The sequence below is a fragment of the Neofelis nebulosa genome, chromosome 1 (assembly GCF_028018385.1).
Source record: "Neofelis nebulosa isolate mNeoNeb1 chromosome 1, mNeoNeb1.pri, whole genome shotgun sequence".
Classification (NCBI taxonomy): Eukaryota; Metazoa; Chordata; class Mammalia; order Carnivora; family Felidae; genus Neofelis; species Neofelis nebulosa.
In genome coordinates, this window is record NC_080782.1 from 51,853,585 (window position 1) to 51,875,559 (window position 21,975).

At 46.8% G+C, this 21,975-nt stretch overlaps 3 protein-coding genes across 5 annotated transcripts in view; 1 reads left to right on the plus strand and 2 right to left on the minus strand.

Moving 5' to 3' along the window:
* FABP6 (fatty acid binding protein 6) overlaps positions 1–20,179 on the plus strand; it is a 39,199-nt gene extending 19,020 nt beyond the window's left edge. Inside the window, exons 2-5 of one of the 2 annotated variants that reach the window (XM_058722137.1) lie at positions 14,818–14,896; positions 16,098–16,273; positions 17,559–17,648; positions 20,048–20,179. In XM_058722137.1, the coding sequence (XP_058578120.1) occupies positions 14,818–14,896; positions 16,098–16,273; positions 17,559–17,648; positions 20,048–20,101 (399 nt within the window). In that variant the 3' untranslated portion in view covers positions 20,102–20,179. Of the gene's footprint in view, positions 1–14,666; positions 14,897–16,097; positions 16,274–17,558; positions 17,649–20,047 lie in introns of those variants that run through there. The other variant, XM_058722146.1, reaches the window with a different exon arrangement.
* The window catches only part of PWWP2A (PWWP domain containing 2A), a 130,207-nt gene that overhangs the window by 100,211 nt on the left and 8,021 nt on the right, over positions 1–21,975 (minus strand). The window lies entirely within an intron of this gene.
* The window catches only part of CCNJL (cyclin J like), an 85,452-nt gene continuing 65,357 nt past the window's right edge, over positions 1,881–21,975 (minus strand). Inside the window, exons 6-7 of one of the 2 annotated variants that reach the window (XR_009259476.1) lie at positions 8,817–8,860; positions 3,456–4,144 (exon numbers count right to left, since the gene is read on the minus strand). The gene's annotated coding sequence lies outside the window, so the exon portion shown is untranslated. Of the gene's footprint in view, positions 4,145–8,816; positions 8,861–21,975 lie in introns of both variants that reach the window. The other variant, XR_009259478.1, reaches the window with a different exon arrangement.

Here is a 21,975-nt window from a genome sequence, read left to right on the forward strand (position 1 = left end):
AAAACAAAATAAAACAAAATGACTGGCAGTTTTTGCTTCTACCTTGTTGGAAGTCAGCTGCCATTTAAGAAATTCACCCTTCCTGGGGCGCCTGGGTGGCGCAGTCGGTTAAGCGTCCGACTTCACCCAGGTCACGATCTCGCGGTCCGTGAGTTCGAGCCCCGCGTCAGGCTCTGGGCTGATGGCTCGGAGCCTGGAGCCTGTTTCCGATTCTGTGTCTCCCTCTCTCTGCCCCTCCCCCGTTCATGCTCTGTCTCTCTCTGTCCCAAAAATAAAAAAAAAAATTAAAAAAAAAATTAAAAAAAAAAAAAAGAAATTCACCCTTCCTGAGGCCACTATGCTGTGAGGAAGCCCAAACTAGTCATGTAAGGAGAGAGAGGAACTGTGCAGACGAACACTGTGTCAGACGTGTAAGGGAAGCCTTAGACCTTCCAGCTTAGCCCAGCTACTCGTGGAATATAGCTTTGTGAGTGACCACAGAAGATGCCATGTGGAGATGACCACCCTGGCACACCTTGCCCAAATTCCTGACCCACAGAATCATGGGAACTGATAAAGCTTTGTCGTTTTAAGCCACTATGTTTTGGAATGGTTTGTTATGCAACAATAGGCAATTGAAACACCCATACATATTGTATACTTACTTATGTTTATATACACACAGACTCATGTACACTTACAGACATGCTCGCATACATACACACACCTTTGTACTAGACACTATTGACTGTCTACCCGACATCCATTCCCATTTGTCTTCCTTTTTAACACTGTTTTTTTTCATGTTTATTTATTTTTTTTTTGAGAGAGAGAAAGAGTGGGGGAGGGGCAGAGAGAGAAAGAGAGAGAATCTCAAGCAGGTTCCTCACTGTCAGCACAGAGCCTGATGTGGGGCTCAAACTCATAAAACATGAGATCATGACCTGAGCCGAAATCAAGAGTCAGATGCTTAACCCAACTGAGCCACCCAGGAGCCCCTGTTTTTATTTTTTTAAGTAATGACCTCAAGAGTCCCATGCTCTACCCACTCATCCAGCCAGGTGCCCACACATTTGTCTTCCTGACAAAACTCTGTCAAATGACTGCCATTCCTCTGAGCAGCCTTGGGCTTTGAAAAGCTAATTCCATCCTTAGTTCCAGGAGGGGGCCTAATTAGTTTAAGTGGAATTGGTGGTCTCAGTTCTCTTAACAGAGATTGGTTTAGCTTTGACCATGTAACCAAGTTCTAGCCAATGAGGCATGGTGGGGGGAGTAGGATTGGGGCTTCTGGGGACAACTTCCTCCTTCTTAGGAAAGTCACCCCAAAAGCAAAGATGCATTTATCTGTTACCGGATTCTTCATGTCTGAGTGTGTGATTTGGAAATATTGCAGTCACTCTGTGACCAGAAGGATATAGAATCAAGCATAGTGGAGAGGTGGAAAGAACAGGTTCTTAAAGATATTTTGATCAATGCAATCAGTCATCTTGAGAGTCCTTCCTCCCCACGTCTGGAACTCCTGTTATGAAAGATAATAACTTTATTTATTGTTTTTACTTGCTTTGTTTGTTTTCCACTTGTAGTCTACCGCATCCAACCAACATCTCCCTTCCCTTCGGTAAATAAACACTCCCACATGCCAGTATACAAACAGGTCCAAGCCATTCACAGAGAACCACAGCTAAGCACATGTGCTCTGTGCTTCATATGCATACATACCTATACACAGGGAAAGCATGCATCCTCCTACACACAGACATAGGGATATATGTATATATGTACATACGTATACTTTCTCACACATGCATGCGATTTCCACTGCAGTATCACAAATGTAAATGCACCTGGGCAGTATGCATTTTTGCACACATAGGCACACAGACACACATATGGGTCACATCGATGTCAACATGAATTTACCCATTCCTTCCCACATCTGAACAGCCATAGTGAACAGACCCACAGCTCCAAGGGTCTACTTGGCTGGGAGCAAGCTGAGAAACCACTGGCAGAGGCCAACAGCACCTCACCCAGGACTGACAGAAAGTTCTGGAGAGAGTTAGGAGACAGGGACTTGCAGACCAGAACACGGCCCAGGAATCAGGAAGTCAGTTTCAGGTGGCTTGACTGTGCACAGCAGCCCCATGGTCATGGGAGCTGAACTAAATACAGCACCAGGGAAGGCCAGGATGAGTTTGTTTCCACCTCAGAGGGGAAGAAAACCTTCCCCCCACCCGCCCAGCACTTCCTTCCACATTTGCACAAAACCTGCTTCGCCCTCCAAGGAGCTCTCTTTGTTTACCTCCTAGGCAAACAATTGAATTGGTTATTGCACAAAAGTGAGCTCTCACTAATTACACCACTGGGTATTCCAGGTAGAGAGAATAGTATGTGTAAACGCAAGGAGGTAAAAGAGCACACAGTGAGTGTGTGTCTGTGTGTTGGTGGGTGGTGTGTGTCCAGTGATGATGAGTTTGCAGCAGAGAGTGAGGGCATAACAGAAAATGAGCTTGGGGAGCTGGGCAAGGGCCGTATCAGGCCCCTGGGTTTACCTTTAAACTCCCAGGGTGCCTGGTGCCATGTGACTTTGCACTTAGAGCTTGATAAGGCACATTGATAATGGAGATGTTGTGGAAGATAGGTAGCAATAAGTACCTTTGCTTTCTGGCTTGTGGATGAGGTTATTTGGGATTTATTCTCTAAATTCTCCTTCTTTTGTATCTTCTCATAACCCAGAGTAGTTACCGAGAGTATTCTTGTTAGGTTAGATTTTATTATTTGACAATGTAAATTCATCTTTCAGAAATTTCATGTTGCTAAGTTTAATAAAAAGCAATTTCCAGGGGAGTCTGGCTGGCTCAGTCAGTGTAGCATGTGACTCTTGATCTCAGGGCTGTGACTTCAGGCCCCATGGTGGGTGTGTAGAGATTACTTAAAAATAAAATCTTAAAAAAAAAAAAAAAGCAATTTCCAAAGTAGCACATATAGTAGAATCACACTGTGAATAAAATGTTTGTATGTATATTTATATGTGCATATCATAAGTTCTCAAAGGATATATATACCAACTGTCAAACAATAGTTACATCTGAGTGATAGGGTTACAGATGACCCTTATGTTCTTTATTATTGTATTTTATTTGTTTTAAAACAAACTTTGTTCTTTTTAATTTTTTTTAGCATTGTATAAGCTTTTTTTATGTTTAAAATATTTATTTTTGAGAGAGAGAGAGAGAGAGAGAAAGAGAGAGAGAGTGACAGAGTGCAAATGGGGGAGGGGCAGAGAGAGAAGGAGACACAGAATCTAAAGCAGGCTCCAGGCTCTGAGCTGTCAGCAGAGAGCCCCATGTGGGGCTTGAACCCATGAACCGCGAGATCATCACTTGAGCTGATGTCTGACGCTTAACCGACTGAGTTACCCAGGCACACCATTAAAATTTTTTTTTTTTTTAATTTTTGTTTATTTATTTTTGAGAGAGAGAGAGAGACAGACAGAGCTTGAGTGGGGAAGGGGCAGAGAGAGGGAGACACAGAATCCAAAGCAGGCTCCAGGCTCCAAGCTGTCAGCACTGAGCCTGACATGGGGCTTGAAATCATGAACCACAAGATCGTGACCCAAGCTGAAGTTGGACACTTAACCGACTGAGCCACCCAGGCGCCCTGACCCTTAATGTTCTTTAGACTTTTCTGCATTTTTCTGAATTTTATGCAAAAAGCATTGCTTACTTTTATCACCCTGAGAAAATGATTTCAGACTTTAAGAAAAGTTTAATTTACGTTTTAGCTAGAAGTATAAAGGTGGTTGTAAGAAACTGGGAATAAAGAGAAAATTTCAGGGAGAAGCAACTTGTTCATGAGAGAATGTTCTCGGTGCCTTCAGGAGGCCTGCCCTGCCCTTACCAAGAAAGCCTTGGAGCCCACCCTCTGAGCCAAAGGCAGTCAAAGAGGTAAAGAGGGTCATAGAAATAGCTTCATCCTCACGGGATGGCTGACCTAGGAGTGAAATACGAGCCATGTGCACATGAGAAGCATACCAGGCAGTAAATGAGAGGTGAGCTGGAGGGAGAACTCACTTGGGGGTCTGGAGATGTGAGTTCCATTTCCATTCTGGCGCCCAGTGACCTTGGGCAAGTCTCTTCACCTCTGTGAACTTCAATCTCCTTATCTGTCAAAGAAGTTTAATGATAGTAACTGGGATGCTATGATGATCAGATAAGATAGCTTATCAGTAACCACATTGTGAACTCTGAGGTGTGGCACAGGTCACCTTCCAAGGTGCAACAGTGCCTCCAAGACAAAGGAATCCATCCCTGTGGTGCAAATTCGGACCTAAGCAATAGGCGAGTAGACAATTTGGCTGCAGGGCCACCTTTGGGTGGGCCTTAAAAATCCCACTAAGCAGACTGCAGCCTGCACAGCTCTGAAAATTATGGGATATAAAATCAGGGAGGGCACTCTTGCCTCAGCTCAAAGACCTGCACAGCTGGTTCCTCTCTGCAGAGAAGTATACCCCAAGGAGAAAAAAAAAAAAAAAAAAAAAAAAAATGAGTAGCCACTTCTCGCCCTTCTCTGAATGTCCAATCCATCCCCGAATTTAACTGCCTGCTCCGGATAATTACTTTTCTCCTACTTATGAGCTTAGAGGAATAGTAGTTCCCAATAACTAGAGACTTAATAAGGCTAAATTATAATGAGTGTCCTGTGGAATTACACACCGCATTAACACCAAATGAGTTCATTAGAAATTCATTAGGAGTGATTCCTGTGACCACCACAAGAATTAATCACAGTTAGCCAGAGGCAGGAGAGGGGGAGATGAATAATTGCATAGGGAACTGGATGAAGACCTTTTGGCACCTGACTTTGGCCCGAGGCAATACTTTTGGAGGGTCATGGGGTGCTTTGGCAGTAAGTGTGGAGGTGAGGTTGTTTGGATGTTGTTGGATCTACCTCCTACGCTTTTTCCTCCTCCTTCCTGGCTACAGCCCCAGTCAGGATTAGACTGGTAGATGTGGGAGTGAACAATCTTCTTCTCCAGTCCTAAGGAATCATGGAGAGGGCTTGTAGTTCTTGTAAGAACATGCATTCCCCTTTCTCTGTAAGAGCAGGTGCTGGTCTGCTTTCTGAGTGCCTGTATGTATGGAGTCATCCAATCCTCCCGTGGCCCTATGAAGTGGGTTTAATTGTTGGCCCCATTCTGCCCCTGTGGAAACCCAAGTGCAGAAATTAAGTGACCTTCCCAGGTGACGCAGCCAATAGTTGGCCAAGCTCGGAATTTGAGTCTTGAGTGGTGTGCTGTAAGGATGGATGATGGTTGAAGGTGGTTCACTGGTCTTTCCTTCTTGCTCCGTGGTGTTAAGTGTGATCTTGAGGGCTGGTGGTTTAGCTTTTCCATCCTTTCTATGAGCTACCCCATACTCTCCCAAGAAGTTACTTTTCTGTTTGTTTACCACTAAGAATCATCATTTTTTTTTTTTTTTACAGATTTTATTTTTAAGCAATCTCTACACCCAACATGGGGCTAGAACTCACAACCCTGAGATCAAGAATTGTGTCCTCTACCAACTGAACCAGCCAGGTGCCCCAAGAATCAGTGTCTGTTACCTACATCAGGAAGAGTCCTGATCAATGCCTGAGTCAATTAACAAGTACTTGTAAAGTCCCTACTACACATCTGCCCTGAGTCAGCTGCTGTACAGGTCACAGAAAAGCATAAGGCAGACTTCTTGCCCTCCAGCTGCTTCAATCTCAGACGGAAAAGCAAGGGTAATAATTTAATCCCGTGCCCTCCTCTGCAGGTTTTAAGTGGAAGAGAGTGAGACCTAGGTGAACTGGACTGGAAGGAGAGAAAAGCTTCATGGAGGGCACAGCACATGAGCTAGGCAGGACCTTGGGGGAGAGGTCACTGTTGTGGACACTATCTAGGCAACTGCCCATTCCACAGTCCCTTTTTCAAAAACTGTCACTCTCCACCTGAGAAGTTGTCCCTTTGGTGGGATGGAGTGTCTGCACCCTCCTCTATGTTTAGAGAACTCCCCACTGCATGGGTTCTGGTGGAAGATGGGGTCAAGGCCACTTCCCAGTACAAAGCTGTAAAGGCCAGATACCCCATGGTCTTATCACCAGTGGCAATGAGGTATCTGTTCCTGACTTGAGCTCAACCAATCAGACATTCCCACAGGTACATTTCCTCTGCAGCTTGTGATGCAAAGAAGCAGGGACAAGAGAATCCATTCTGGTGGGGGTAGGGGAAGGCTTGGCGGGGGGCATACCCACTGCCCAAGGGAATGGTGGCTGCAATGCCAGTGAGCTGTATCACAGTTGATAGGGGTGCAAACTGTCCAGTCCATCTTTTGGTGGTACAGGGAGCAAGATCCCAACAAAACCACTACTGTGATGTATTTGAGGCTGTTGTTCTTCTAGCTGTTTATCCTCTTCTGTCCCCGCTTGCTTTCCAAGCCTGAAAATTCTGTGACCTAATCCATATCCCTTCAATAAATTTCATTTCTGCTCATATCTGTTTCCATCGCTTGCAGTAAAGACCGTTGCCTCTGTGACCACAGATGATCAGACCATGGGCAGATACCTGACTCACAATAGACCAATCACAGTGTCTCTCCTGAGTAAGCTTCTGTTAGTTGCTCTGAAAGCCCTTTTCTCTGTGAGCACTGACAGGGCAGAGAAAGGAGAAGAGGGGAGAATCAAGTAGACACAGGGAAAGAAGCTGCATATGATAATGGAGAGACTGGTTCTGATGCTTTCCAGTTCCTCATGCTGTCCAACTCCATTTCTACCCTGTGGGTTCTCCAAGTTGGCCCCACATCCTTATATTAGGTTGAACCACACACAAAAAAACTGTTGTTTTTAAAGGTCAAGAAGATCAAATATTAGCAATTGGGTATGGTTTAACCTAATAGGTCCCTTCTTTTGGCCTAGTCTAGTTCAAGTAGGTTTCTTTATTTGCAACATCAAGGACTGTGTCTACAACAGTCAGATATTCCATCAGCTCAAAATTGAGTGGAACAGTCAGAGACACAGAGCAGAGACAGAAAACAAGGGTTTGCCCTGTTTGGTGAATACTGTCTCCAGTGAGGAGGCTGTCCTGAAGACCAAAGGTTGTCTAGGATTTCCCATCTCATCTCCAGGGACCATCTCTGAGGTCACTGTCCTGTACTGGTTTATGACCCATGAACATCTACCAGAACTTTAGCCCCATCCCATTTGCCTCAAATAATACTCTTCATGTTAATTCATGGTCTTGAATAATGCTTTTTTTTTGTGTTCTCCACATTGTGGTGTTTCTTATTCATGTATGTATTTTTTCTTACCTAACCTAATCGTCCAACAATAAGGACTGGTTGACTAAGTTGTGATATATCCATAATGTGGATTAGTATATGGTCATTAAAGTGATGGCTGGGACTGAGGTGGACTTGGGTGGTGGGGATGATGTAGGAGACTTGATAAGAGTTGATAACCACCCAGTGATGAGGGGAAAGACTAGTGAGTGTTCAATACCCGGCTGAGGGAGGACCATGAACTTGTAGTGGTGTCACTCTCCCTTCCCTGCACTGTACCTTTTCTTCTGATGTAATCAGCAATCCTGGAGATGGGAGGTGAAAATACAGGGGTTTTTTGGTCCAAGGATGGGGCCTGGGAAGCCAACCAATGAACACTGAGGGTCCTGGCAGAGAAAGTGATGCATCAATGGGCTGGATAGGAAAGGAAGTGAGGCTAAAATTAGGGGGGTGCATGGGGGAAAGGGGAATGGGCTATGAGGCCGAGCTTCATTTGTTGGGGTGGGGACTGTTTTATCTTGCTGTGCATCTCTGCTCCTTAACACGTAGACTGGTGCTCAGTAAATGTATATTGAATGAATTAATTGATGAATGCGTGGGTCATAATTTTGACATTAGAACCAGAGACTGATATTCGGCTTTTCATCAGGGATCTGGCAGGATCCATAGTGGTGTTAAGTACCACTTCAGGTCAGAGAGAACTGAGTTCAAATCCAAGTGTCATCAGCAACAAGCTGTGTGACCTTGGACAAGTCATCTAACCTTTCAGGGCTTAGACTTTCTTTTCTGTAAATAGGGATAATAACAGCTCTCTTGGAAGTTCCAGATGCTATGTGTCAAACACTTGACACAAGAATTAGTTGGTTCTGGAGGCTGCATCCAAACCAATTGCTGTATTTAGAGGACATGAGGGCAGGAGAAAAGAAGACGAAGACGAAGAAGAAGACGACGACGACATGAGGGCAGGACCTGAAGCCAGGCTATGGTCTCTAATTACCACCTGAGTGTGACATTTCTGAGGCTCAGTTTCCTCATCTACATGGTGAGGATATTATGAGGATACTACCTAACCAATTGGTTGAGAGAATTGAGCAGATAATTCATGTAAAACATTTAGGACATCACAGGTTCGGGATAGATGTTGGCTCCGGGTGGGTTTCTTATCAAATGAGATGGAGAAGTTCAGGGGAGGAGGAGGCTTTGTTGAGGGTTGAAGAACAGGGGTTTTAACCATGTTAAATCTGAGATGGCATAAGACGTGAGGTGGTAGTCAGTTGGACATAAGTCCATAGAGGAAGTCTGAGACGGAGAGAACAGCTGGAGTCATCAGCATATAGATGACACTTAAAGACTTGGACTGGGCAAGCTCATCAGGGAAGTGAGTGCTCAGAGAATAGACAAGAATGAGGACGGGACCCTGGGGCTTCTGACACTTAGCAAAGAGGGAGTTGATTGTTACTGCAAAGCTGGTGGCCAGGCACAGCAGCACTGAAGCTACACAGCTAGCCTGCCACAGCAACATTTACATAACACTCTTACCTACAGGCAACTCTTAGAGATGTTGTGGGTTCAGTCCCAGACCACTGCAATAAAGCGAATATCAAAACAAAGTGAGTCAAATTAAGTTTTTGGTTTCCTAGCACATATAGAAGTTATATTTACACCATGCTCTAGTCTATTAAGTGTGCAATAGCACTATGTCTGAAAACAACAACAACAACAATGTACATACCCTAATGATAAAACGTTTTATTGCTAAAAATTCTAACCATCTTCTGGGCTTCCAGTCATAATTACTGATCACAGCTCACCATCAGAAATATAATGGTAATGAAAAAGTTTGAAACATTGCTAGAATTACCAAAATGTGACACAGAGACCCAAAGTGAGCAAGTGCTGTTGGAAAAATGGGGCCGGTAGACTTGCTTGACTTGGGGTTGCCCTGACCTTCAATTTGTAAAAAATGCAGTATCTGCAAAACACAATAAAGCAAAGTGCAACAAAACGAAGTATGTCTGTAGTCTGTGCCAGGCTCTGCAGAAAATGCTTTCCAGAGATTAACTTATTTAATTAACTCATGGGAAAACAAAAATACAGGAAGATACATGACTTGCCCAAGGTCACACAGCCGGTGAATGGCAGATCTGGGATTCAGACCCAGGCCTTCTGGCCTCAGAGTCTCCATCTCTTCTGCTTCCAACTGTGGGTAAACAAAGTACTGACTGGAAGCTCCAAGGGAATGCTGAGTCCTGAGAGGAGAGCTGGGAGAATCATCATGGAATAAATTGCCCTCAGAGATCCCATTTAGCCTTGACACTCTAGGATGAACCCCAAGAAGCACTTCAGATTTTTGGTTGAGGAAAGAAGAGGAAGGAGGTTTGATTAAGGAATGTGTAACCCTGATCAGTCTCTTATTCCATGCAAGGCACTGGAAGGTTCTGAGGTGGGGGGGGGGGGGGTTAGGAGGAAGGCTACTGCTCCAACCATGGACTAAAGCATTTGCATTTCCCACTCCCTAGGCTAGCTACTCTCAGAATAATGGTGGCTGATTTGAGGTAGGAGCCAGAGTGCAGGTGGGAAGTTGGAGTGGCCCAGGGGATTGGCCTTGGAGCCCTACTTGATCTCCATTGGGGTAGAGTCTCTCTCTGTTAGTTCAATTGCTCCATAAAAACTCACTGAGATATGGAGGCAGTTTGAGTTCATTTACCGCTCTTGGAAAGTTCTCAGTGAGTGTCTGAACAAATACGTGAACCCCAGCTGAAGAGGAAAAGAGGCAGGGCTCAGGTGGAGAAGGGGTGGAGGGTCAGACGCACACATAAACTCCAGTGAAGGGGAGAGGAGGAGCACAGCTGAGTCAGGCATCCGGGTGCCAGTATTGTTCTTTCCCACACCCCCCGCCTCACCCGTCCTGCCCTTGATGCTATTTAGGAGAAAACAGTTTTGACCATGCAGAAGGAAGTCAATGGGAGAGGAAGCTGGAGGGCCCTGGAGAGGCTGTCTGGTCCATCCTGCCCACATCCCCTGGCCTGGAGCTCCTCAGGGTAACTGTGCAGCACAACCACTGGGGGTGTGTCAAATGCAGATTCCAGGGCCCCACCCAGACCTACGAAGTCAGAACTTCTGGGGGTCAGAGCCCAGGAATTTCTTTAAAAAAAAAAAAAGTTTATTTATTTATTTTGAGAGAGAGAGCGAGAGAGCGTGCACGCACGAGAGAGAAACAAGCAGGGGCGGGGCAGAGAGAGAGGGAGAGAGAGAATCCCAAGCAGGTTCTGCACTGTCAGTACAGAGCCCAATGTGGTACTGATCTCATGAACCCTAAGATCATGACCTGAGCCAAAGTCAAGAGTCATACATTTTAATTTTTTTTTTTTTCAACGTTTATTTTTTATTTTTTGGGACAGAGAGAGACAGAGCATGAACGGGGGAGGGACAGAGAGAGAGGGAGACACAGAATCAGAAACAGGCTCCAGGCTCCGAGCCATCAGCCCAGAGCCTGACGCGGGGCTCGAACTCACGGACCGTGAGATCGTGACCTGGCTGAAGTCGGACGCTTAACCGACTGCGCCACCCAGGCGCCCCAAGAGTCGTACATTTTAACTGACTGAGCCACCCAGGCACCGGAGAGCCCAGGAATTTCTATTTTTCACAAGTCTTCTTCTCCCACACCCTTAGCAGTGTATGATGAGGACCACACTGTACAGAACACAACCTCACAGCCTATTGTAGACTGATCTGAACAAATAAAATGAAATCAGTGGTATTCCAGTGTCTCTCACGTACAGATTCACAAGGAAGTATGAAATGTAGCTTCTATACGTGAAGGGATTACAATCTAATTGGGCCACAAAAGACATGCTTTGTGAAGAATTAAATTAATGCTACAATAAATAAATATTAATTCAAAACAACAAGCAAATTCAAAAGGCTGGACAAATTGCCAATGAGTGGGCATAACAGTATCATTCAACGAGCACTTATGAAATACTAGATCCTGTGCTAAGCACCTTATTTATGTACTCATTTAATTTCATTAAAACTCTGGAAGATGGCTTTTTAAAAATCCCCATTTAATAATGAGTAAGTTGAGGTTTTGGCTTATTGGTCAATTCTTCTCAGATCAGCTTTCCCTGATCCTTAGGAGGTGGTCAGGCTCACATCTCTATTTTCTTTTTTTTTTTTTAATTTTTTTTTAACGTTTATTTATTTTTGAGACAGAGAGAGACAGAGCATGAATGGGGGAGGGTCAGAGAGAGGGAGACACAGAATCCGAAACAGGCTCCAGGCTCTGAGCAGTCAGCACAGAGCCTGACGTGGGGCTCGAACTCGGGACTGTGAGATCATGACCTGAGCCGAAGTCAGACGCTTAACTGACTGAGCCACCTAGGCACCCCACATCTCTATTTTCTACAATATCCCCATGTTATGGCCTTTATCTCATTTATCACACTGGGTTGTAACTCCCTATTTTCTAGCCTGAGTCCCCCATGAGACTTGAGGGCAGATACTGGGCAGTTCCAGAGTCTAGTACATACTAGGTGCTCAGCTAATGTCTGCTGAGTGAATGAAAGCAGTGTGTCTGAAGTCTCTGAGCTAATATATGAAGACTAATGCATATGACTGTAAAGTCCACGTCTCCCTGTGAGCCATTACAAGCAGATGGTACACACTATGGGGATTCCTGCAAGAGACATTCTATAGGTTGGAGGAATCAGGGAAGGATCCCTAGAGGAAGCAGAGTTGGAAGGACAGTTAGAATTTGGAAAGACAGATGAAAGGTGAGCAGTCAGTCCAGGCAGGCCAAGGCATGAAGGTGGAACTCTGCAAAGTACACACTTCCTCCAAGACTAGAGACCTCAGAGGAATCTAGGAGACTATACGCCATCCCCTAAGCCTCCCTAGCTTGCCTGTCAGCTGTCACCTTCTACCTAACTTACATGCCAGTTACTGCGGTGAAATTATTTTCCTCCAAGGTTTATGGGAGATGGCAATTGCTCCATGTTTTCCCATGCCTAGACCAGGTGACATAATGTACTCTTAGTTGATTTATCCATTTGGAATGTCACTTAATAATGAATGGGGGCACACCTGGGTGGCTCAGTCGGTTAAGCATCCGACTCTTGGTTTTGGCTCAGGTCATGATCTCACAGTTCATTGAGTTCGAGCCCTGCATCAGGATCTGTGCTGACAGCACATAGCCTACTTGGGATTTCTCTCTCCCTCTCTCCTTGCCCCTCCCCAGCTTGGTCTCTTTCTGTCTCTCAAAAAATAAATAAACATAAAACACTTTTAAAAAAGTGAATAGGATATTTTTCAGTTTCCATGAAGAAATAAGATCCATTAATATCCATGGAAAAAAATCAAGATAAAACAGTATCATGGGATTTCATTTTTGTTAAAAAGAAAATATATTTGTATGCATGTGGGAAATGTCTAGAAGGCTATATATTCTGAACTTAACAGCAACTGATTCTTGAAAATGATATAGTGGGATGTGGGACTTTTACTTTACAAAGTTTCTGAGTGTCTTTTTTAAATGTTTATTTATTCTTAAAGGAGAGGGAGAGAGGGAGAGAGGGGGAGAGAGAGAGAGAGAGAGAGAGAGAGAGAGAGAGAGACCGAGACCACAAGTGGGGGAGGGGCAGAGACAGAAGGAGAGAGAGAGAATCTTAGGTGTGTAGCTTGACATAGGGCTCAATCTCACCAACAGTGAGGTCATGACCTGAGCTGAAATCAAGAGTCAGACATTTAACCAACTGAGCCACACAGGTGCCCCTGAGTGTTTGTCTTTCTAAACAATGAGTATGTATTAATTTTACAATTGAAAAATAAGGCCCTTTGGTGGGATTTAGGTAGTTTTTAGTTTATTTGTCCTTTGTTACTCCCAGTTTTCCTACTGTGAACATCAACTACTTTTATAATCAGAAAATTAAAAGCCCTTTACACCATAAAGTTTATTAAAAAGAAAAGAAATAGATTATCAAGATGACATAGTTTGAGATGTTGGGGGACGGTATGTTTGGGGAAAGTGCCAAAGATGGTCTAAACTTTGCGTCCCAAGAAATTCAGCACCCAGACAAGCTCGATGTCACACCAATACAGTCCCAACTTGGCAAAACATGTTAAGAGTTATAAGAATTTTCCAGATCCCATAATTTTGGAATCCCATCCTGGGGCTTCTGTTTAAGGAGATGTTTTTTTAAAAAAATCATGTGAAGGGGGTTGCCTGTGTGGCTCAGTTGGTTAAGTGTCTGACTTTGGCTCAGGTCATGATCTCACTGTTCGTGGGTTACATCCCATGTCAGGCTCTCTGCTGTTAGCACAGAGCCTGCTTCAGATCCTCTCTCTCCCTCTCTCTCTGCTCCTCCTCTGCTCATTCTCTCTCTCTCTCAAAATAAATAAACTTAAAAAAAAAAGGCAGCTTTATAGAAACATGGGACTGTGTTTACAAACTAATGCTGAGCAAAGAAAAACAGAATGGAATCTTGTATTTACATGGTGATCATGGCTATTATTTATGTGCTATACTTAGGGTCAGTAAGAAAGAAAGCAAGGATGAGAGAGGAAACAGAGAAGAGCTGAAGGCTTCTGCTCATCCTAGAATAGCATCGCCCTGTGTTCTCCAGCCCTCCTGTTTCTTTAAATATCCAAATCCATGGGGTGCCTGGGTGGCTCAGTCAGTTAAGCAGTTAAGCATTAGTTGGACTTCAGCTCAGGTCTTGATTTCACAGTTCGTGAGTTTGAGCCCCGCATTGGGTTCTGTGCTGACCGCTCCCTGGAGCCGGCCTCGGATTCTGTGTCTCCCATTCTCTCTCTGCCCCTCCCCCGCTCGTACTCTGTCTCTCTCTCTCAAAAATAAACATTAAAAAAAATAAAAAGAGAAAAAGAAAATAAACATCCAAATTCTATTGTTCCTTCTGGACCAGCATTGCCATCTACACAAACATGCACCAGACCCCAGCTGCAGAGCTCACACCTTCCTGGAGCCCTAGGCCACACATCTGCATCTGTCTCAGGACTAACATGCTGCCTGCTGAGGGTTCTCTGCAGGCAGGTGTTTCGTCTCGGGACTAGACACGGAGCTCTTTGGGGAAGGGTATATGTCTCATGGATCTGTGTTTCCTCAGTGCCAGCCCCGCATGCAGGAGGTGCTTGGTGCACTTTGGTCGATGGATGAGAGGGTGAACGAGTAAATAAGGGGTGACGAGAGTGTGGCTGGAGGGCAGAGCAAGGAGGAAGTTTTGGGGGTGGGATGGCAGCGGTGGATGAGGCCTCAAAGGCCACGGCATTGCCCTCGTCCTTGCTGGGAGCGGCAGTGGGCTTACAGCCAGCTCTTCCCCAGGGTGACTAACCTCAGGGCTCTGCTCCTCTTAGGTCCTGCCCACGTTGTAAAGTGGCAAGTGCTTCCTCTTCAGGGGCTGGAGGGAGAGGTGGGGTGACTTAGGGGCCGAGCCCCAGCATGTGGAAGAGTTTATAAGCTGGGGCACCAGGCCCCTCAGCACCACGACCCTTCTCCCTCATCCCCCTGCCGTCTGCCCTCCAGCTCTCCAGCAGAATGGCCTTCAGCGGCAAGTACGAGATCGAGAGTGAGAAGAATTATGACGAGTTCATGAAGCGTCTTGGTGAGTGAGTGCATGAGTACCCCTTCCCAGGGCTGGTCTGTCACAGCCAGCTTGGGGCCAGGAACCCAAACTCTTTGAGGCCCAGAGGAGTGGAGTGACTAGTCGAAGGTCACATAGCCAGTAGTTAGTGAGGTGGAGACCTGATTGGTTTATTCATTCATTCAAATGTATACTGAACACCTGCTATATTCAAGGGCCAATCTGATGCTACTGATGGGGTGCCTCAAGGTCACACTGTAAATTAGGGACAGAGATCATTAGAACCCAGGGCCCTATGACGAGATGATGAGGGGGGCCACCACATCCTGCCTGGGGAGAAGTAACCAAAAGGTCGGTATAGAGACCAGGCTTGAAAAGCCATGCATTCACTTGGCCATTCAACAAACACAGGCCTCTCTTCCTGTGCTAGGAACTACGGGAAGAGATCAAAGATGCCACTCCTCTCACCGCTCCATTTGTGGCACTGGGTGTGAGGAACCCAGGACAGCGGTCCTGACAATCCTGCAGAAGTCTTGGTGCACTATCTAAGTCTGAGGCAGCGCCATTGTCATGAGTCAAGGGACAGCCCCGGGGATCTCTGCCCTACCTCCCAGTGGCCAGAGAGGCCCTGAGAGCAGGGCACAGGGGAGACAAGAGTCCTTCTGGGTCAATTATTGCGAGTGGCCCTGAAGGATTGGTGCCTGGCTTCCCCTACAACAGTCTCACGTGGAATAGAAGGGAGCCAGTCTGAATGCTAGACCTGGTTCTGCTGCTAGCCTCCACTGAGATGCTGAGAAGCCCCTTTCCTGATCCAGGTCTTCATCGTCTAATCTGTGAAGTAAGAGCCTTAGGAGACGGTGTTGGTGGTCCCATTCGTTCAAGGACTTTGTGAGCTTGGCAGTCTGTGTATGCTACGCTACTATCAGAAGAGCAGCTGTTATTTATTGTCAATTATATGCCAGAAGTTTTACAAGACACTATCACTTTGATTTCAACCTTGCAACAGCCCTGTGAAATGGGCCTTATTATCCCCACTTTGTTGATGGAAACACTGAGGTTCAGAGAGGTAGTGACTGACTCATCCAAGCTCATGGTTCATGGTAGAACTAGGATCTGTGTTCTTAACCATTGCGCTAGCCTGCCACCAGGGAGGAAAGCCCTCTCTCAAAGCCACAAGCTGTAAGCAGCTCTTACACAGCTGCTCTACTTGTCCCTGGGCCAGGGCTCCCCAGCGATGTTATCGAAAAGGGCCGAAACTTCAAGATTGTCACGGAGGTGCAGCAGGACGGGCAGAATTTCATCTGGTCCCAGCACTACCCGAGCGGCCACTCCATGACCAACAAGTTCACCATCGGCAAAGAATGTGACATGGAGACTGTGGGGGGCAAGAAGTTCAAGGTGAGAGGCCACTGGCCGCCATTTCCTCCTTCCCCAAGCCTCTGGCTAACTTCTTGGTCTCAAGCGTGTCCCCTGGGGCTATACCCCAAGCTGAGGCTCTGTTCTCAAGTCTAGCCTCCAGCCCCTAAGCACTTGTGTTACTTGGCAACTTAACCACTCCTGGTTTTTAATGCTACCCCCATAACAGACACTGTAACAAAATTGTTTAAAATTGTTATCATGTGCCAAGCACTTAATATATCCCAGACACCTGCTGAATACTTCACATATGTTAATGCAGTTAGGCCTACAAAGTTGCTACAATTACTATCCCATTTTACAGATGAGGGAGTTAGGCTGAGCCATGGGGTTAAACAGCTTGCCCTCTTGCCCCAGTTGCACAGCATGGGTGCACCTTCACACCCAGGCAGTCTGGCTTCAGAGAGCATAACCATTTTTTCATGCTGCCTTCCAACGTAGCCTAGAGATTGACAACCCTAGAATCAGACTCATGTGGGTTTGAAACCACAATCTTACATAAGAAAGAAGTAAAAGGTGACTGTCCTCATCTGACCCAGCCTGGTCCCTCAGGTCTTCCGTGCATTCTGGGTCCCCTCTCTCTATAGCCCCAGTCATGACTGTGCGTCCTTTGCCCCTTAGGCTGCCCCAGTGGAGAAGAAGTAGTCATAACGTTCATGTTCTGTCACTTGTGTATTTAAAAAAATTCAACCATTTCTCATGGTTGAATGAGTCAGCACATACTGATTTGCCTTATTCTTTTTAATGCTTGCATAGTATCTTACAGTATGGAAAGCCTACCATTCATCTAACACTCCCTCGTTGATAAGATATTTAGGTTACTTACCAGTGGACAGTCCAGACTAGATATTTAGGTTGTTTACAATTACAAATGAAGCTGCACCCACATCCTTGGCTGACATCATCGTTGTCCTATCAGTGAGGATCGTAACTAACTCTGTGGCTAACAAGGTGTGCTCACCATGTGCCAGGCACCGTGCCAAGCACTTTACACATGTCATATGAAATTGCTTAGTCCTCGTAATAACTCTGAAGTAGGTACAGTTACTACCCCCACTTTAGAGGGGAGAAAACTGAGGCACAGCAAGGTTGAACGACTCGTGCTTGTTACCCGTATCTTCAGACATAGGTCATCGTGTATCTATCTACAAGGCAAACAATGCCAGAGGGGGCTGCGATGGCTGTAGGTAGCCCTTCCTCCCTGGGGGGCTGGCCTGCATTTGGGGGTGTCTGCCAACTCAGGCTCAGTGTTATGCTTCCCTCCCAGGCCACCGTGCAGATGGAGGGTGGGAAGATAGTGGCAGACTTCCCTAACTATCACCAGACCTCAGAGATCGTGGGTGACAAGCTGGTGGAGGTGAGTGTCCTGCTCGTTCCTGGGATAATGATGAGAACACTCTTTTGCCTCCAGCCATGGCCCCTGAGAGCCAGGCCTCTGGGTCCTGGCTCTGTGAGCACGTCCCATGTGCCAGGCTCTGTGCTGAGCACCCGGTGTAGGTCATCTGGTTTGATCTTCAGAGCAACCTGTTAGGCGGGGGTTCTATCTCCATCTTCCAGGTGAGGGGACTGAAGCACCGGGAGCTAAGCGGTGAGCTGGAGGGCACCTATCTTCTACGACAGTCTTGGGAATTGACGCTTGGCAGTCTGGTTCTGCCACTGCCTGGGCACAAGTGTGGAAGCCCAGAGTTTAGGTGAAGGGGGGAGTCTGGGTGGGCCCTGCAAGGGCAGCCACCATACTGCTCCACATCCTCCAGGCCCTTCTGCTAGACCTTCTGATTTTTCAAGAGAAGCTGGAAATTTGTACTTCTTTGTGAAATCTCCAGACTATTAAACATTGGCATTGAATTAATCCTTTTAAAAAATGCAGGCAGGGCTAACACACACATCTGTGGATGGCCCCTTCCCACACTTGGTGCTCTGTAAACACAGATTGGAGGCCGTTACTTCTTCCCGGGGTTCCAGAATTTTCCCCAGGTGAAAGAAATGGATGTGAAATTAAAAGCAAAAGGCAGGCATTTCCACACTTCATTCCCCACCTTGTGATCCTATGTCTTGGGCCAGAGCTCCCTGGGGTCCAGTCTACCCTCCCCAAGGCTCTCCAGAAGGGAAGTGATGAGGGAGGTAGGGTTTGCCACCTCCTTGTTGCCCCCTTCTCCTCTCTCTTTCTCTTTCTTTCTCTCTCTCTCCCTTGTTTTCTTCATCTCAAACCCAGTCTAGAGGCCCAAGAGACTCAATGACCTCTCATTGTTCCCATTTTACAGACTGGCCATAGAGGTTCAGAGACAACAAGTAACTTGTCCAAAGCCACACGCTAGTTTGTGCTGGAGGCAGATTCCACTGGCTGACTTCTAGACTAGGTCTCTGCCAGCTCTTCCCAGGCTGGTGGGTCTCTAATTTTTTTTTTTAATCTAAAAATGAAAAAGATGCCCAGTGTTTTAAAAAATATATAAAAGATCAAAAGTGATTATCCATTTTTTCCTGGATGGAAATTGATCTCTTAGAGAATCTGGTAAAAGCTTTGGACACATTTTTACATTAAATGTCAGCCAGTGGGTTCTGACTCCCAGAAGCAAAGCTCCCCAAACTGTGAGGTGTGTGGGGAGAACTGAGGGCAGAGACCCAGAAGCAGGTTTGTGCCCAACAAGAGGATCTATCTTCCCAAACTGAACAAACCTGTCTCCTGATTCCTAAGGTCTCCTGACCATGGAGCCTGTGTGGTGTGAGCAGTGCTCAGAGATCAGGGTGTCACATGTGTACACACACACACACACACACACGTGCATATGCATGTATGCACCAGGGCACTGGCATGCACACATACAAATGCACATGCACACAGACCAAGCACCACAGAGAAGCTGTCTTGGTGGGCACATCTCCCATTTCCAGAGGCTGGAATCATCCTGGACTTCTCTGTCCTCCACCAGCAGGGAGTGCCTTAGGTGGGCATCCATCCTCCCCCTCCAGACCACCATCAGCAACGCTTGCCATGTTCTCACCATGGCTCTAGACCAAGTCCCAGCCTCCTTCCTGCTTGCAGCTCCCCCTCTGCTCCATCCTGCTCCATGTACAAATCACACATCACTTCACACTGCTGCCCTTGACAAAACTCCATTTGCCACCTTCCCACTTCCCGTGAGAAGGCAGCCTCCTCTGTTGGGTCTCAGGACCAATTGATGATATGTACGTGCCCCACGATGTTGGGTCCCTGATGGCCTCAAGCCCAGGAAACAGCACACAGTGGGCCTTCACGGAACAGCATCCTCTCACCTGCCTCTCTCAAGAAATCTTACACTTTCTTGGGGGCAGGGACCCTATCTTCCCATTACCGAACACAGGTGCCCCATAAATGCTGTGTGTGCAGAGGCTGTGGCCTCTTGATCTTAGAGGGCTTACTTGACTCCTCTAGACTTCAGTTTTCCCATCTGTACAATGGGCACAACCCTACACCATTGTTGGGAGGATTAAATGGGATAATGCAAGGCAAGTGCCTGAAGTGGGTGAATTTCAATGAACAGACAGGTGGAAGGTTATACTACAAAGAGCCACATCAGCCCTGACATCTGTTTAGCACTTTCGCCACATTGAGTCTGCACAGTGACTTGTGTAACAAATTGGGAAACTGAAGTTCAGAGGAGTGGTGCAACCGCTCACTTCTACTCAGGGCTGGGACTGAGGCCAGTCCTCCTCCAGCTGTGCCCCATGTCACTTAGCAACCCCTAAACTGACTCCCTCTGTTCCCACTGCTTCTTTCAGATCTCCACCATCGGAGGTGTAACCTACGAGCGTGTGAGCAAGAGGCTGGCCTGAGTAAGCAGGCGGGGCTCCCAGGGGGCTATGAAGCCAGCAGTGAACGCTGGGATAAGAACAGACATTGTTTGCTCCAAACCTTTGTCTTTGTTTTTTGTTTTCTGCTGTCTGGGGACAGTTTCTAGCTCGCTGGGGGTGGGAGAGGACTCAGGATGCCTGCATAGGCCAAACCTTGGCCCTGAGACCCTGTGCAGTCTGCAACATGGCAGGGGAGGCTTGAATGTGGACTGCAATACTCCTGACCCCCCTGGAAGTAGCCAAAGGTGGTGTTCAAGAAGCACGGTGGGCACACTTCCATGTGCCCTCACCCTACCTTGCCACCCACCTTTCTGTGGGTAGGGAGACAGGGCTCCTTTAGACAGACAGATGTCACCTGGGAAAGGTAACACACAGACTCTCACAGGGGCCACAGGGCAGGTGTGTCAGACGGTGGGTAGGAGTAGGTGTGGCACTTCCAGGAAAGGGCCGTGGACCTAGGCTCCAAGGCTGGCAGACAAAGGAGGGACACACCAGGGCTTAGCCAGGAAGGTGTTTTGGCATTGCCATGGCTCTGCTGTTAATTGGCCGTGGAGGCATCCTTCTGGGCCTGTTTACCTAGTGGCACAAAGGGGGACCAGAAGGACCAATGAGGGCTGAGGAGAAATCAGAGAGTATGAGATGGCCAAGGGGCCATGGGAGGGGCAAGAGGGACTAGAAGGGGCTGGGATGTCCTGGTTTGTACAGTGATGCCCTGGAAAAACTGCGAGGGGCTTTGGCTGGCTGGGAAATGTGGTCAGAAGGGTCATTCTGACCTCCTGGTGGGTGCCTGGAGCCCAGCCCAGGATTCTGAAGCAGCATCTGGGTCATCTCTGCCTGATTTTGCATCTGTCTAGGGCATGGGAGTGGAGGACTGGGGTCGGCTTGCCTCCTGGCTAGATAATCCCTAACCCAGAGCACAGAACGGACCCTTTTCCATTCTCCTCTCCCCTTGGCAGTGTTCCTCACCTTGACTTCTTACCCCATATTTTTCTGTATGACAATTCACTTATTTTTGCTACAATAGAAACTTTACATCACTTCTATATATGGAAAGCCAACATCATTTGTCATGAACAGATGAAAACTATCAAAAAAGCCAAAGCTGAACAACAGTGAGATCCTGTTGCCAGCCCAAAGCCCTGAACCTATGGCCTCCCTCTGTGAAGAGAGATATGTAGCAGACACAACAGCATCAAGCGGGCAATGTTTTCCTTGACTAATCAGAATTACTGCAAGGTTACTAAAAAGAGAACATACTCACTATGAGAGCCGATTATCTAAATTATCTAGAATGTGCAAGTCCCAGATATGGGGCATTAGAAATAAGGTTTGCTCAAAGCCTTACACAGGGTCCGGCACACAGCAGGTGCTTCATAAGTGTCACCTGACACGTGGCCCTTCCAGTCCGTGTAATGTACAACCTTTCACTGTCATGGGCCATCCTCAGTCTAGACAGATGGCATGGCCCAGCTTACTGGCAGCTCCCTCCTGCCTCCTCCCACATTCTGCCCTGAAACTTGTTTATCTTCCCAAGAACAGCATTCAGCCTCCCCCACCCCCCACCAAGCCAGGACCCCTTGCATTCCATCGTTTTGCCAAGACTTATTGCTAATTAAGTGAACTAGGTAAGCATTAAATTAAACTAGCAGTGTTGCTGTTTCCCCTCCAGACTGAATAATTACTCATAATGAGCTTGGATAATAAGTCTCTAAATAACAGACAGTTAGCCATAATTAGGCTGAAAATTGAGAGATTGAGAGAAAGCGAGAGGAGGAGGGAGACGAGAGAGGATAGAAGAGAAAAGAAGAGAGAGGGGGCAGGGGGAGAGGGAGGCAGGGAGAGGGAGGAGGAGGAGG